The sequence below is a fragment of the Rhinolophus sinicus genome, linkage group LG05 (assembly GCF_036562045.2).
Source record: "Rhinolophus sinicus isolate RSC01 linkage group LG05, ASM3656204v1, whole genome shotgun sequence".
In the NCBI taxonomy this organism is placed as follows: Eukaryota; Metazoa; Chordata; class Mammalia; order Chiroptera; family Rhinolophidae; genus Rhinolophus; species Rhinolophus sinicus.
This window is the reverse complement of record NC_133755.1, coordinates 48,697,570-48,715,401: the sequence shown is the minus strand read 5'-3', so window position 1 is coordinate 48,715,401 and position 17,832 is coordinate 48,697,570. Positions and strand designations below refer to the sequence as shown.

Here is a 17,832-nt window from a genome sequence, read left to right as displayed (position 1 = left end):
TATTGCTACTGTATTCTTACATCAGCATCTATATTGGAGCTTGTATCTTCTTCTTCTGGACTCTAACATAACATGTGAAATATATTATCAATAGAAATCCAATAAATATTGTTCAAACATAAAAAAACAAGGACAGAAATTCAATTTAACAAACATTTATGGAGCACTACTATGTGACAGGCACTGTTCTGCGCGTGCTGGGGATACAGCAATGAGTGAAACAGACAAAAATGCCTGCCCTTGGGCTTCCATAGTTTGCTACTGTGTAGCCACTCCACTTTTATCATTAACAGTTTTAGCATATGTGTTTGCCAATACAACATATTATTTATTATTTAACAGTGACATAAATTCTATACTATGGTACATGAGAATTTATTCAGTTATTTACTTACTGTTTGACATTCAGTTTATGCTTTGTTTTGATTTTTACAATTACTATTGCAATTAATGCCCACATTACATATAGCCAATGTAATTATGCCTTCTTCTTAGGTTTTTAAAAGTAGGACTGCTGACTCAAAGGATACATACACACACACACACGTATATAATTTTAACCTTTTACTATATTCCTCAGATTACTTCCAATAAAAGGTTGTAGCAGTTATATTATTCTACCAGCTTATAATAGTGCTGATTTCCCTACATCTTTACTAACACTGAGTTTTAAACCTTTTAAAAATTTGCCAAGCTGCTAAAGCCAAAAACAGTTTTGATATTACTGATTTAACTTGCATTTGTCTGGCTCTTCTACTAAAGATGGTTGAACATCCTTATATGTGTTTATTGACCTTTGCATTTCCACTTAATGATAATTGCTAATATTAGAGTGAGGCACAAGAATGTGGATCATCTCATTTGATCCTCTCAGCAACCCTATCAGAGAGATAGCATCTGCTTCCTCCACCCATTTTACAGATGAGAAAACTGTTTCCAAGAAGTTATGAAACTTACCCAAGGTCACACAACTGGCAAAACAGTAGGGAGGGGAATTTTAACAAATCTGATTGCATTGCTTCTGGGCTGAACACTAGGCAAACTGCCTCTGCTGCCAGGAACATTTTCAAGCCATTCCCTCCCATCTTACTCATACTCCCTCCCTTCTGGTGAAGTCAGAACAACTTGGTTAAGTCAGCACATATTTTTAGGGTTCCTTTGATAGAGATATCTATCTCTATCTAGCTAGCTATATATATCTTTACATTAATGTAATATATATATATATATATATATATATATATATATATATATATATATATATATATATATCAGCCTTTTAAGGATATAATATACTGTCAGCAAGTATGGTGTGATCAGCAAATCTATCCAATGTCAGAATATCAGAGACGCGAATAATCACACAAAATTCTGTAGCCCTGCAGAATTTAGTACTGTTCAAAATGGTGTAGGGAATATTGCAAACAACTCTAAAATGAGAGTTAAAGCAGATTTCTTTTTGTAGAACAATGTAGGAAATAAATAACTCTCGAGGCGATGCTATTTCTAGAGACAAGCAGTAGTAACCTGGGTCAACAAAAACTACCAAACAGGCCGGTCTCTCGTCCTCACGAATCAGGTTCTCCACGCCCCAGGTGTGTTCTCGGGCCCTGGTACTATCCACCATCTAGGTGGTGCTGAAGCAGGAGCTCGCTCTCTGAAGTCATTCCCAATAGAGCCTTAAAACCCTTGGTCCCCCCTTGCTTCCAAAATCAGGATCTGTCAACCGACTTCTGCTATGAATTCTCTCTAACTATGCTTACTATGCAAATCTAAACTCTGAGGTGTCGGACCGAGTGCTCTGCCGAAACCCTTTTATTAAGGATCCCTCCTCTTGCCACCAACGATGCCTTCAACACAGGCCAGGGTTAATAGCTCATCCATCAAGATCTGTAAATATATATGTGATGCGTTACACCATGTCACTCTTGAGACAAGGATACACATAATGAAAATACACATCCACAAGAAGGTGGAGCTCCTTGAATTGATATTGGTTGTTTTCTTTTGCTCTTTCTTGCGCATTTCCTAATCAAGTGTGGTTTGCAGTCCACATTAGAAGGAACTGAGTCTTCCCTTGGCCATTTCCCCTAAGCTTTGGAAAGACTCCTATTTCCTGAAACTTAAATCACTGGCTAGCGGTTTCCGCTCCGCTTCCCGTCTCCCTTTCTCCTCTCGGTCTCCTCCTGCCTGCATGGATCCCGACCCGCGAGCAATGGTGTCCACATCCTTTTGCTGACGGAGGTGGAATCCAGATTCCCAGATCTCGCTCCCTGGTGTAGTGTCGCTGAACCCCAGTACCTCTCTTCTCCTACCGCCCCGCGCCGCTCTAGGAGGAGCCTAAATGTCCTCCGCTCCCCTGGCTGAAAGGGATTGTGGTGCGTAAACAGGATTAACTCTCTCGCCCCCAGCTACGCTTATCTGCCTGTGGCCTGCCGGCCGCAGGGATCCCACCCGCGCGGAGAACGCAGCACCGGGAGCGGGGGATGGGGAGGCTCGGGGCCTCGGAGCTGTCCCTGCCGCGCGTTTCCTCTCGGGGTGGTGGGGGAGGGGAGGCCACGGCCTCGCGAGTTGCTCCTCAAAAGCCCAGACGGACCGCCGCGACGGCAAGGGCTCCAGAGGCAGCCTCCCCTCCGCCACCTCCCTCTCCCTCCCCGCGCTTCCTCTCCGCCCACCGCTCTCCAGCCGCTGGGTCGCAGCCGGCGTTCTCCTCCGTCCCCCATAGCCACCGCGCCCGCCCAGCGCCCAGCCATGGGGGACCTGCCCGGCCTGGTGCGCCTCTCCATCGCGCTGCGCATCCAACCCAATGACGGCCCGGTCTTCTTCAAGGTGGATGGGCAGCGCTTCGGTCAGAACCGCACCATCAAGCTGCTCACCGGTTCCTCCTACAAGGTGGAGGTGAAGATTAAGCCCAGCACGCTGCAGGTCGAGTGAGTGCGGGCGCGCGCCGCGGATGCCCGGCCCCGCTTGGGGTACGCGCGGAACACCGAGGCCCCCGGGGCAGCCTGAGCCTCCCTGGCCTCTGTTGGGTCGCCCAGTGCCCAGCGGGACCGGGGGTGGGGGGTTAGAAATCTGCTCCCAGTTCCTCTTGGTCCTCTCTGCCAAACGCTTGTCTTTCCTACATTCTCTCTTCCCTCCACCCATTGCGAGGTGAGATGTTTAAAACAATAACAGAAAGCCAGGGGGGTTAGGGTTATTTTTTTTCCTTGTAAATTTCTCATCCCTTCTGCCCAGCCATCAGCGCGGACCCCCAGGCGGCCGGGGTGGTGCAGATGGGAGCTGCTTGCCGCGGGTTTCACCCTCCGCAATCCAGGTCCTCCTCTCCCAAGTCCTGGCATCCCGCCGGAGTCTGACAGCGAGGCTGAACGAGGGAGAAAGGCTGAGGAATGAAGTGTAAATGCGGGGGTGGGGTGGTTATTGGGGCTCCCTGAGGACGCTCCTCATCCGCCCTTACGTGGCTGAGGACCGCAGGGCTGGAGGAACACGTCAGGGCGCAGTCTCCTAGGCTTGGCCTAGTTTGATGGTTTTCTGTGGTGGGTGTTTTTCTTTTTCTCCGGAGTTGTCTGTTCAGCCCGGTGATGGTGCCTGGGATTGGCAACATCCTTACAATAAAAAGATGGTTTTTAAAAATTTATTCGTGGCAGAAATTATCTCTTTCCTGCTACCACAGTTGATGCACCCAGTAGACCTCGGGCTGGAAAGTCAGTGAGGTCAAGTGTGGTAGCTTATGGGTAAGTATCCAGGGGTGGAGTCCTTTACCTGTCAGCCTCCACCTAAAGTTGATGTAAAGTCTAGTGTGGAAGGAGGAAACAACCATCTCTATCATCTACCATATACTGAGCCTGGGGGACAGGAGGAGATTTGCATCCACCAGACACCTAGTATAGCTTGAGTGTCCTCCGTAGTCATTACTTCAAGGACCTAGAACCAAACCTGGCTTGTTTCTAGTGCTCTTGGTCCATTCATTTGTCACATCCCCCACAACTGCCCCGTTACCCTCCTATGTCCCAGTGTTCTGTGCCTCTCCATAGGATCCAGACTTTTCGTTTCCCGTTTTTCCTGGGAACTAACCTCTTCTCTCAACTTACCTGTTCTATATCCATGTTCTTCAGGGTAGTTCTCTATTTTTCAAACTAATCTAGAAATGAATTTGTGTTAATGACAAAACTATTTTTTTTCTAGTTACACTTTAATTTTATCAAGGGTTTTTCAATGCCCTAACCCAGTGGTTCTCAGACTTAAGCGATCAGAATCATGTAGAGGGCATGCTAAAATATAGATGGCTGAGTCTCATCCTAGAGTGTGGCTTAAGAATGTGCTTCCTAATAGGTTGGCAGGTGGTACTGCTAGTTCAGGGACTACTCTTTGGGAACATTACCCTAACACAAAGGAATAGTGCCAGTGAGAATTTCTGGTGGTGTGACTGGCTTGAGAATGAGTACTGCAACTCACAGGACCCCTGATTGTTGGAACAGAAAAAAATCAGAGAATTAGTTTAGTGGTTCTCAACCCTACCTACACATTAGAATCACCTAGAGAATCTTAAAATAGATTTACCTGTGCCCAAACCACACCCCAGGCCAACTGACTCCTAATCCCTGGGGTGTGTGATGTGGCCGGGTATAGGTAGCTTTTTCGTAGTTCCCCAGATGAGAAGCTAAAGAGGAGGACCACTGATAGTCATACTAGGCCTTTTGTAGCTATTCTGGATGCAAATACTGAGGTCAGTCCAGAGAGAGTAAGTAGTTGGTCTGTGGTCACATACGTGGTTAGTTGGAGAACCCAAGCCTCCTGAATGTTCAGAACTTTCTACCCCCCTACAAGGTCTCCTTTAGCCATACCCTGTAGAATTCCTGCCTCGGGTGGTGGTGCAGACCAGCACAGGGAACCTAAGCGAATTCCTACCATATGTGGTCAACGCAACACAGATGGTCCATTGCAGGAACATCTCCATTGGTGGTGTGCTTGTCCCACTGGAGCTGAAGTCTAAAGAACCTGATGGGGACAGAATTGTTTATACGGGCACATATGACACAGAAGGTGTGGCCCCAACCAAGAGTGGAGAACGACAACCCATCCAGATCACAATGCCGGTAAGGCCTACTTGGGGGTGTCGGGTTGTGGTACCATGGCAAATGGAAACCATAGGACACAATCACTATCTCCCTTTAAGAAAAGGTATAAAAGGAAATGTTATGAAATTATGAAATATTATCTCAATTCATGGTTTCATATTAGAATCTATTTGTCCAGAATGTCCCAATACAATTAATTAAATAACTCATGTTTCTCCAATAGTAAATTTCATAGTAATTTCTTATATGGTAAAAAATTTAAGGCTCTTTCTACACTTTCTAATCTAGTGTATCTATCTGTCTATTCTTACGCCAATGCTGCATTGTTTTAAATACATTGCTTTTATAATATGTTGTAAATAAAATATGTATTTTGCAACTGACCGCTTTACTGAACTTGCTTACTAAAATTTTTTAGCAAATTATCTTGGGTTTTTCAAATAGAAAGTCATAAACTACACATAACTGTATCAATTTCTGATTTTTTTTTCCTTACTGCATTGACTAATGTTTCTAGAATAATGTTGCCTGCTAGTGGTGATAAGTATTCTTGTTTTCAGGGTTTCACTATTAGGTACAATGTTAGTTTCAACTATTTATCAAGTTAAAGCATTCTTTTTCTAGTTCATTAAAGGTATTTTTTTAATTGGACAATGTGTTAAATTTCATGTAATTCCTTTTTCCATCTATGGAGATAATTTATTTCCTTTGATATATTAATTTAAAAATTATATAATACATTTTCAAATACTAACCTACCTTTATTTCTCAAAATAAACCCCACTTTAAAATTATGTATTATTTTTTAATATATTGCTAAATTCAATGTCTAATTTTTTATTTAGGATTCTTAGATTTTTATTGTATTAAACTTTTTATTTGCTTGATTTTTCAGCAAACATATGTGAATTTTTTATGTATCAGACACTGGTAGAAGACTGATGAAAAAAAAATAGACATCCCTAGCTTCATGGACTTTTTAAGCTAGAGAAGGAAAACATACTTCATACATGATTATCAATAATAAAGCAAATAATTATTATTATTATTATATAAAATGCGGTGAAAAAGTAGAGATGCCTTTGGAGCATATACCAGTGGTCTTATCCTAGTCCAAGATTTGGAGGATGGCTTTCTTAAGGAAGAACTAAAGGATGAATAAGAGTTGCAGGAAGAGGGAGCACATAAGAAAAGAGGAGCTAGTAAAGTCAAGAGCTGGAAGAGAGCATAATGTGTTGTAATGAATGAGAAAAGTCCCACATGCAGGGGCAGAGAATGAGGCAGGGACTGGCCCAAGATAAAGCTGGAGAAGTAAATAGGTGTTAAATGTTACAGTACCTTCTTTCCTGTCAGATTTATCCTAAAGCCTATAGGAATTCATTGAAGGTTTTTACATCACCTTTGATATAAATTTACATGCAATAAAACGTCCCAGTTTTAAATGTGCAGTTACATAGGTTTCGACACATGGGGTAATACTATGTAATCATCACCCCAATAAAAAATATAGAACATTTCTGTCACCTGAAAAATTTCCTCATGCCTATTCGTAATCAGTCCCCCAAACCCTAGGCACCTGAGCTTTTCGTCTCAATAACTTAGTTTTAACTGCCTAGAATTTCATGTAAATAGTATCACACTGCTGTGTCTGACTTCTTTCTCTTATCATAATGTCCTTGAGATTCATTCACATTGTTCTATGTATCAGTAGTTGGTTCCTTTTATTAGTGAGTCATAGTCATTGTATGGATATACTGTAGTTTATTTATCTTTCTCCAATAAATGGACATCTGGGTTGTTTTCAGCTTTTAGTATTATGAATGAAGCTGCTATGAACATTGGAGTATAATTCTTAGTATGAACACATTTTCATTTCTCTTGAGCAAATACCTAAGAGGAGATTTGATGAGTCACAAGGTAAGTATATGTTAACTATATAAGAAATATCTAGACTGTTGTACCATTTCATATATCTACCAGCAATGTATGAGAATTTTACTTGCTTTACACACTTAATTATGTATCAGTCTTTTAAATTTGGAAATGCAAAAGACCTAGAAGAGCCAAAACAATTTTGTTTCATTATCTGTACTGTAGTCTTTCAATCAGGTTGCATAAATATTCCAGCTTTGTTTTTTCAAAGTTATTTTGGCTAGTCTAGACCCTTTGCATTTTTAGACAGATTTTAGAATGAGCTTATCAATTTCTCCAAAAATTGGGATATTCATTGGTTATGCATTAAATCTATAGGTTAATTTGGAGAAATTTGACACTTTAATATTGAGCTTTCTAATACATGAATATGATATCTCTGTTTGGTTCTTCTTTAATTTCTCTCTATAACATATTACAGTGTTCCCTGTACAGACTTATATATATTTTGTTAAATTTATCAGCATTTAGTTTTCCAACACTAAGTATATGAAGTTAGCTGTAGGTTTGTTTTCTTTTTGGTAAACTCAGGTTAAGGAAGGTTCCTTCTATCCCTAGTTTACTAGAGTTTTTATCATGAATATGTTGCAAAATGTTTTCAAATATGTTTTCTCGATCTTTTGAGGTGATCACATGGTGTTTTCTTTTTTACTCTGTTCTATGGTAGATCACTTTGCTTTTTCAATGTTACAACAACCTTGATTCCCAAAGTAAATACTATTTGGTTATGGTATATTCTCTGTATACATGGCTAGATTTGATTCATTCATATTTTGTTGAAGATTTTTATATCTACGTTCCTTAGGAATATTGATCTGTGGTTTTCTTTTCTTGGTAATTTCTGTGGTAATTTCTTCATTTAGTTTTGGTATCAGAGTAATAATACTGGCAACGTAAAATGATTTGGAATGTGTTCACTCTTCTGTTTTCTGGAAGAGTTTGTGTAGAACTGATATTCTTCTTCTTTAATGTTGGATAGAATTCACCAATAAATGTAAGTGTTTTTACTTTGTTTGAAGGTTTTTAGTTACAAATTCAATTTCCTTAGTTGATGTTGGGTTACTCAGGTTTTATTTCTTCAGTTAATGTTTGTAATTTATCTTTGATGTCATTCATTGATTTCAATTAAATTATCAAATTTATTGGCACAGAGTTATTGTTGATAATCCTTCACCATCCTTTAAGGTCTTAGGATCTGCAATGACGTCCACTCTTTCAATCTTGATATTCATAATTTGCCTTTTTTTCCCTCTGATCAATCTAACTAGTAATTTAGCAATTTTATTGGGCTTTTTAAAAACCCAGCTTTATTTTCATATGTTTCACTGTCCATTTTTCTATTTCATTAATTTCTATTCTTATCTTTATTTCTTTCCTTTATTTGCATGGAGATATTTTAATTTAAGTATAAGACATATATACATAATATTTATATATGTAGCATTTTATGTATATATAAAATAAATAATCCCTTTGCATGTTGTACAGTTCTAGTTTTAAGTAGTTTGACTATGGTGGACCTAAGTGTGGTTTCTTTGTATGTCTTTTGCTTGGGGCCCATTGAATTTCTTGAATCTATAGGTTTTTTTGTTGTTGTTGTTTTGTTTTGTTTTTACCAAATTTTGGTTATTTTTAACCATTATTTTGTTAAAAAAATTTTTTTCAACTCCATTCTTTCCTTTCCTTGGAGTATAGGACTCCAATTACACATATGTTGGACAGCTTGGTATTATCCCACAGGTATTTAAGGTCCTGTTCAAGTCTCTTCAATTTTCTTTTATAGTTCTTTAAATGATCATTTCTATTGATATATCCTCAAGTTCACTGATTTTTTTCTTTTGTCATTTCCAGTCTGCTATTATGCTTATCTTCTATTTTTTTTCTATTGTAGTTTTCACCTCTAGAATTTTCATTTGTACTTTTTATAGTTTCCATTTCTTGAGATACCCTGTTTGTTCATTGAAACCATATTCCCTTTTACTTCTTTGAGCATATTTATAATTTCTGGTTTTAAATATTTGTCTGGTAAATCCAGCATTTGGCCCCATTTAGAGTAAGTTACTACATAATGAACTTTTTTTCCTGAATATAGGTTATACTTTCCTGTTTTGTTACGTGTTTGGCAATATTTGATTAGAAACTAAATATTGTAGGTAATATATTATTGACTCAAGTCAGTAACTCTAATGTTAAGTTCAAATGTCATTCTAGTAATGAAAGCCTTATATAGCATTTAATACTACTTTATGACTTTTGTCACCAACGTTTCAAGCTCAAGTATTGTAAATTACAGACACAACCACTGTTTCACAGACAACAGGGAAGTCTTAAGATGTCCAAGTAAATCCAACGGAGTAGATGAATCCAGCAATGGAAACTGGATTAAGGTTATACCAGAGCAATTTCTTATGAGTCTAAAGTTACTTCAAAGTACATAGTTTTTTTGGATTTTTAAATCATTGTATAAATGATGCTAGGATAATTGGCTATTTGGGAGAAACATCACTGTTGTTCTTTCCTGATACCATACTCCAAAATGTATTTCAGATAGATCAATGAGTTATCTGTAAAAAAGCCAACTTTTTGAAAAATCAAAGAGACTTAATCTGAACCTAAAAGAAATGGAAGAAATCCAAAGGTAAAAATTGAAAATTTTGATTATACACAAGGTAAAATTTTTGTCAAATATCATAAACAAAGTTAAATTAAATTTTCATTAAAAGGCGATTTAAATTAAAAGGCAAATGACAATTGATGAAAAAAGCTGTGTTGCCTTGATTTGCTAGTACCCATGCAGAAATTGCTGCTGCCATTAGTAACTTCCCACAGCCCTGTACTGCCCACTGAAGCTCAAGCCAGGAAGTAGTCAAATGCCATCTGACTGAGATTAATGGCAGTGATCTCTTTATTCAAATAATTCCACAGGCCCTGGTACTAGGAGTTAAGAAAGCATTACCCAGCTCTAAAAGCTCACAACCCCTCCTTCAAAGAGAATGGTGACTTGTGTTTTAACATGACTAATTCCCTACTCAGTCCTTCCAAGGACAGAGGCCAGATGGAGAAGCTGCCTGCACAAATCATCATAAGGTTCCCCTTCAGTAGGCCCTCTTCAGTGGGAGACTGGTGGGAGTTTGGAGGAATAAGGCAGGGAGGTATATGAGCTTGTTATGAGGCTGTTTGTGTGGAGTGGAGAGCCTTATGCAAGCACTCCCAAGTATAAAAGTTGTTCCTCATGTCAGCTCTGTCTAGTAATTTGGCAAGATCTGTAACTTAATACTGCAAAGAATTCTTAGAAACCTATGAGAAAAAGATAACCGTAAGACATGGGAAATAGAAAACTACTATTAAAACAAATAAGCAATTCACAAAAGAAGAAATACAAATGACCAATAATATATGGAAAATGGCTGAATTTCACTATTGTGAAAAATACAAATAGGGCAATGCCAATTTTCACCTACAAAATTGGTGATATATTAAAAAAATAGCAATTGTTCAGTGCTAGTATTTTTCTTTATGAAATGTAGTGGTTTTAAAAATGATAGTGTAGCCTGCAAACTTGCTAAATTCACTTATTAATTGTAGTAGCTTTTTATTAGATTGCTTAGTATTTTCTGCAAGCAGTTGTTCATCTGTGAATAGTGACCGCTTTTACTTCCCTAATGAGTCTTGCCTTAGGTACTGATTCGGAACTCCAATACAATGCTGAATAGGAGTAGCAGGAGCTAATAACCTTGCCTTTTTTTTTATCTTACAGGGAAAGGTCTCAGTCTCTTACAATGAAGGGTGATGTTAACTATAGGTTTTTTCTCATCAATGCCCCTTAATCAGGTTGAAAAGCTTTCCTTCTATTCCTAGTGTGCTGAGAGTTTATCATGAATGAATGTCGAATTGCCAGATGGTCTTTCTGCATCTATTAATGTGATTATATGGTTTTTCTCCTTTGTTTTGTTAATATGATGAACTCTCTTGCTCCTGATATAATATCCTTATTATATATTGCTGGATTTGATTTATTAATATCTCAAGCAAATAAAAAGTATAAGCCAATCTTATGCATAAGTCCATGGAGAATTTGTATCTGTAATTTTCCTTTACTTGTAATATCGTTGTCAAGTTTTGGTGTAGGGTAACGTTAGCTTTATTAAATGAATTGAAAAGGGTCCCTTCCTCTGTCTGAAAAATTTATGTAGAATTGATATTTTTCCCCTCAAATATCTGAATTTATCATTGAAGCCACTTGTGCCTAAAATTTTCTTTCTTGGGAAATGTTTAACTACAAATTCAATTTCTTTAGTAGATAGACGTCTACTGATATTTTGTATCTTTCAAAGTATTTGTCCATTTCATTAAACGTATAGGTATAAGGTTGTTCCTAATTTAAGGTCTATAGGATCTATAGTGATAGCGTCTCTTTCATTCCTGCTGTTCGTAATTTGTTTTCTTTTTCTTACTCAGTTTTACTAGGGGGCTATCAATTTAAAGGCATTTACAAAAAAAAAACCAGATTTTAGTTTCATTGATTTTTCTTTCTTTACAGTTTTTCCTTATAGTTTTTCTTCAGTTTTTCCTTTTCTTCTTCATTGACTTCTGCTTTTTATTGTCTTCCTTCTTCTTATCACTAGACAGGCTAAAGTTAAAAGGACTAGCAATGCCAACTGTTGGAGAGGATGTAGAGCAACTGAAACTCTCATATTGCTGGTAGGAAAGTAAAATGAGACCATTACTTAGGGAAAGTTTGATAGTTTCTTATAAAGTTAAACATACTTCATAAGACCCAGAACTTTTAGTCCTATATATTCAGCTAAGAGAAATAAAGAACATGTATACAATTAATAAAATTTGAAGCATTACAGGAATAAAGAGACTTGGAATCCAGTAGGAATTGATAGGTCACACCACACTAAAAGTCACAGATGCTTATTTATACTGAATTTGTTTAATAATGAAGGAACGTCATGTTTCTATAAATATGATAAGCTTGTTCTATTTTCTCAAGTCGGTGGATTTCTGAATGATTTTATTCTTGGTGAATTTCATATCTCCAGTGGAGGTGGGTGGCATGGTGAATTCTAGGCCAACTGGTTGTAAGACCACAGAAATTCTTTAAAACAAACTCTTCAGATTACTCATTTATTAACGAGGACAACAAATGTCTCCTCTCCTTGGAATCTGATGGGTTCTCTCCCACATTAGTTGTGAAATAAAAATGTACCAAGACTTGCAACTTGTAAGGACACTATAGCAAATGTCCAGGTATATAGTAGGATGCCAGTTTCAGAATATAGTAGACTGGGTGGCTTAAGCAACAAACACTTATTTCTCACAGTTCTGGAGGCTGGAAGTCTAAGATCAAGGTGCCAACAGATCTGGTGTCTTATGAGAGCACTCTTTTAGGTTATAGACAGCTGCTTTTTTTTTACTGTGTCCTCATATGAAGGGGAGGGGGGAGAGAGAGAGAGAGAGAGAGAGAGAGATCTCATGTTTATTGGCACTAATCCCATTCATGAGGACTCCACCTTCATGATCTAGTTACCTCTGAAAGTGTCTACCACCAAATGCCATCACATTGGGGATTTAGATTTTATCATATGAATATTGGAGGGATTAAAATATTCAGTTCAGTGTCCTAAAGCATTCAACAGGTGACAATCCATATATATCCTCACTCAGAGAGAAAAAAGAGAAAAACTAGTCATCAACTCTTAGCTCTTTGCTCATATAAACAGTTTGGTACAGGGATGATGGTTCCTAGATAGGAATTAGGACACCTAGGTTCTTGACCTGCTCCTATCATTGGCTGGGTTCACAGTCTATACCAAAGGCAAGTCACTTAACCTCTCTGAATCTTAGTTCTTTCATCCATAAAATGGAGATGTTAAAACCAATCACAAGACCAATGTGGAATGACATATGGGAAAGAGTTGTATAAAATAAAGGGTACTATACAGATGCACAGAATTATACCTGTGTATAAATTGCATCACCAGGATGCCTGCCTGAGTAAACTTTCCTTGGAAGATACAGATGGGTTGGGAGGGAGAGGCTGTATAGTTGCTTATGTTCTTCAAGAAGAATGTCAGTGTTTAAGACTCCATCTGTTCTTAGCCAAAGGAGAAGAAATTTTGAGCTAGATTGTGACATACCCAGGAAATAGAACCCCAGAGGAAAGAATAATAAGGAAGAAGGCTAATGGGAAGTTAAAACAACTAAAGCATGGGAAAGAGGCAATTATATGCATAATTAGCAACAGTTAAATTTTCTACACCATGACCTTGGATCCAACATTAAAAAAGAAGAAACAAAACCGAACTATGAAGCACCTAATATCCCATATCTTTAGCTATAACTGTTGCTGTCAGCAGATTTCTATTTTGGTCTCTTGTGTTACTTAGAACTCTTAGATTGAGACTTTCTTAGTTTTAAGGTTATTCAGACATAAGTATAATACCGTAAGTTTTTTCTTACCTCTGGTCATAATCTTCTTAATTTGGTTTTTATACAACCAACTTTTGTCTATTTAAAAAATAAGGCCTCAGTATTGTTTCTTCCTCTTACGGAGCATGGTTTCATGCTGCTTCCCTCAAAAGACAAGCTGGTGTTGGTAAAATACTTTTTTAACTTAATTTAATTCAGTTATACTTAAAGTGTGGAATGCCCTGTGCTGGTCAAAAACAATAATACTAAACCCTCTTTAAAAATCTTGGTGACTTATAGACTGAGATTTCATTTCATTCTTACCACCACTACCATGTTGTACACACAAGTTGTAGTATTTTTATTAGCATATATGTATCCTTAAGAGAATTTGTAAAATCCCTAGGAGTTGAGGAATATATGTGTTAATTTTTCATGAATGATAAATCCATTTCACCATTTAAAATATTTTTTCTAATTATAAAAGTAACATTTACTGCAAAAATATCTGAGTAGAAAACCACTCAATTTCTTTATTTAGAAACTCTGTTGTTAATATTTTTTCATTTTCTTTTTTCTGTACATCTTATTTTACATATTTGAGCTCATACTGTATATAAACTGTTTTAACCCATCTTTTCCTGTTAACATTGTTCTAATCATTTTCACTCATCGTTAAAAGCTCTAAATTCATGTTTAATGGATATATAAATCCATCACATGGGTAGGCTGCCATTTTCATAATATTTTCTAAAGTTGGGTGCTTAGATTTCTTCTGGTATTTAGAAATTTTTGCTTATTTGATAGGTGAATATTATCTCTGTACAAGTTTTATTTTTTGAATTACTAATATTACATTTGAATATTTTTAGATGTTGGCCATTTCTTTCTTTTTAATGAACTATGTTCCAGCTTTATCCAAATGTTCTTAGTAGCTCTTAGTAATTAATTCATAAATTATTATATATTAAGGATATTAACTATTTGGTAATTCTTGTAAGTACAGTTTGACTTAACATTTTTTCTGATTATAAAAGGTAAACTCAATCATTAAATTTTGAAAATACAAATAAGTACATAGACAAAAATAAAACTTATTAACATGTATAATTTTAATTGAATTAATATTAGACATTTTTGTTGGTACTCTGCTTAGTTCAGGTAATATATAAATAATAGAAAAAGTTTATTAAATGTTTATATTTAGAATTTCTACATAGTATTCCATTATATCGATATGCTGTAATTAATGTCTGACAGATGGACATTTAGTGTTCAATTTTTCACTACTCTAAACACTGTGATATTCTTAAGATAAATTATAAATGGAATTTCTAGACCCGAGTATATTCACACCTTTCACTTGATACAAATTACCCTTCCAAAAGGCTGTATAATTCAGTTCCCATTGACAGTGTTTAGAGTACCTGTTTTTTTGTAGCTGGCTAAAAATCAATATTTTTGTTTTTTGATCAACTTTAAGGTATAGTTTATATATAATAAATGTACCCTTTTAAAGAACACTGATCAATGTTTTGACAAAAATGTTTTGACAAACATGTACATATAATACTCGTATAACCACCACCCAATCAAGATGTAAAATATTTTCATTACCCCAAAAACTTCCCCCTTGCACAGTTCCATCACTCACTTCCTCCAACACCAGGCCCTAGGTAACCACAGATATTTCCTGTCAGCACAGATTTTATATGTATATTTGAGATTTTATATGTAGATATGAGTTTCATACAGTATGTGTCCTTTAGAGTCTAGATTCTTTTGCTCAGGATGCCAGTATGTTCCTTTTTATTGTTGAGTAAAATGCCATTTTATAGATATACCAAACTTATCTATCACCAGGTGAATGATGAAACATTTGGGCTGACCCTGTCTGGGCTATTGTGAATAAAGCTGTTGTATACTTGTACAGGTCTTTAAGCCAAGACTCTCTCAAAAGACATACTGCATTTTCTTATCTGGGAGAAAATTTGTGGACTCTAGGTATATCACCCACTGTTTCAAGTCAAGCAAACACCCCAAAGGAAAGCCAAATCTTGTTTTGGGATTAAATTAGCAGGATGAGGCAATGGTGCAGGATATAATTTTGAGAGCATCTTGGAAAGCAATCTGGGAAGCACCTGATCACCCTCGTCCTGTAGCAGCCGAAGGCTCCTGCTGCTCACTGCCTTCCCTCTCCCATGTCTTCTGGCTCCTGACAAGTCTAAGAACCCTGCCAAGTCAGTCCCTGTCCCCTCCCATGACAGGGGAGGGTCAGAGGAGAAAATAAGGACAGGCATCATGCTGTTGAATGCCAGAGCCCCTAAATAGCTCCAGGAGCTGGTAGCAGGGTCAGGCTACCCCACAGGCCACTTGAGCAACTGCCCAGTGGCCTCTAGGGTATTCTGTGCCCTCTTCTCAGCTACATGAGAAGTATGTGCTTATGGCTCAGGAGAGTTCGGTGCAGTGATTTTCAGGGCCTACCTTCAGGAAGCAGAATACAGATTTCTTGAGAGCAAGAATCATGCCTTATACAAAATGTTATACATGCAAGGCATTTAGTAGGTACTAAAATATAGTTCTGGGTAAGTTACAATCAAAGCCTGAGACATGGGCATGGATCTTCACTTATAAACACTTGGTAGTATTTAAAAGTTAAATTAGGGTCTTTAACAATCAAATGCTTTCAATAAAATTGTTTTCCCTGGAATTGAAATTAGCGATAGAGGGCAATTGTTATCTTATGTTTAGTTATGTTGTGCTTATGTTATTTTGTACAGCTGTCTTTTGAAATAGAAACCAAAAAAACAATCATTAAATATTATCTTCTCTTCCCAATCCCCCTTTTGTGGCAAGCTCTAAAATGTTGAGATTCTATGAGCGGTTTCCAGAAATTAAATTTGGAAAAACAGATGTATTTGGAGAGTTCGTTTTATTAAGGGCAATATGATAGTGAATGCCACTCATACAATGAGAATAAGATTTCATAGGGGAAAAATGGTTCACACATAGCTTTTCAGGAAAATACCTCCCGTAATAATGAAAGATAGTTCATAAAAGGCGAAGGTTTGCCAACCCAAAACGTATTGATTGATTACAGTTGAAGATGCAGGACCTCTTTCACTAATGTTAGCTCTCATCTATTGCTCATGGCAGAATGACGTATTCATGGGGTGTGTTTGTCTTCCTTCAGTTCACTGACATTGGGACCTTCGAGACGGTGTGGCAAGTCAAGTTCTACAATTACCACAAGCGAGATCACTGCCAGTGGGGAAGCCCCTTCTCTGTCATTGAGTACGAGTGCAAGCCCAACGAGACACGCAGTCTTATGTGGGTGAACAAGGAATCTTTCCTTTGAAGATGGCTCTTTCTGATGTTGCTGGACAATCTCTTCAGAAATCTACTTTCAGATAACCCAGCACAAGCCTTCACCGAGGCACACCACACCGTTGCTGTTTCCCATCGGGTGCCAGTGACCTACTAGCCCCGATTATTTTGAAAGTGTCATTCCCCTCTGATGCAATGTCCCTGACAAAAGATCGTGACGTACCGTCCCGAGAAGATCCCTTCCCGTATTCTGTGTTGGTGTTCCTGCTTCCGGTTGTTCCCAGTCATGCTGTTGGCCGCTTGTGAGGACCTCAGTGGACCTGGCAGGCGTGTCCCATACTTAACGGTTCTACTGAATGACTGTGGTATTTTGTTTCCAAGTGGAGTGATTTTCCCTCTTTTGTGAAACGTGAAACAAAAAAAAATAACAATGTGACTGGGTTCTCTTGCAAGTGTAATATGGTAACATGCTAACTTGCAATGTTTGCAGCTCTCACAGCAGGCTTTGTGAAAATGTAATACAAACAGCAGTGAATGGGACTCGAACGTGCATCCTATAAACAGCTTAGCTTTTTTCAGCGAAGAATGATGACAAAATAAAAGGAGAAATATTTAAGATATATGTATAATGTATTAAAATTCTTTCGAGTAACTTAAGGTTTTGTGCTGTGGCCTAGTGGAAATGGGAAAAACCATGGTTGTGGACCACTGTCAAGCAAGGTGACAGGAGTTACAGGGTTGTCTCCTTGGCAATTGACCCTAGTGTTATATTGATGGCACCCCAACATTCCCCTTCACTTGAACTTTGTAAACTGTGTATGGAACTGTAATGAACTTTTGATATTTCTTAATAAAGGTGTTGAAAATCATATCCTGACTTGCCTTCTTAATTTGGGCAATATGTGTTTAGCAGGTGGACCTCTGCTCCAGGCCAGCTCCACTCAGATCTCCATCTGTGCTGCAGGGTGAGGAGGACAGACCTGGAGTAGAATTACCACACTTACTCATAGGTCAATTCTGACAGTTTAACAAGAGTGCTCTAGCCAGCTCTGACAGAGCTAGTACGGGCTCAGACACTTGG

The 17,832-nt window shown here is 37.8% G+C and overlaps 1 protein-coding gene across 5 annotated transcripts; it reads left to right on the top strand.

The window, feature by feature from the left end:
• The first annotated feature begins 2,221 nt into the window (after positions 1-2,221).
• Positions 2,222-17,620, top strand: CNRIP1 (cannabinoid receptor interacting protein 1). Of its 5 annotated transcripts, XM_019718255.2 has the most exons (5): positions 2,222-2,378; positions 2,726-2,930; positions 3,235-3,393; positions 4,943-5,093; positions 16,618-17,620. In XM_019718255.2, exons 1-5 carry the CDS (start codon positions 2,345-2,347, stop codon positions 16,780-16,782), a joined length of 714 nt encoding a protein of 237 aa, XP_019573814.2. In that variant the 5' UTR covers positions 2,222-2,344; the 3' UTR covers positions 16,783-17,620. The 5 variants fall into 5 exon arrangements, with proteins under 5 accessions (XP_019573814.2, XP_019573824.1, XP_074188185.1 ...); XM_019718265.2 differs by lacking the exon at positions 3,235-3,393 and having other exon boundaries at positions 2,227-2,378; XM_074332084.1 differs by lacking the exon at positions 2,222-2,378 and having other exon boundaries at positions 2,424-2,930.
• Positions 17,621-17,832: the final 212 nt, after the last annotated feature.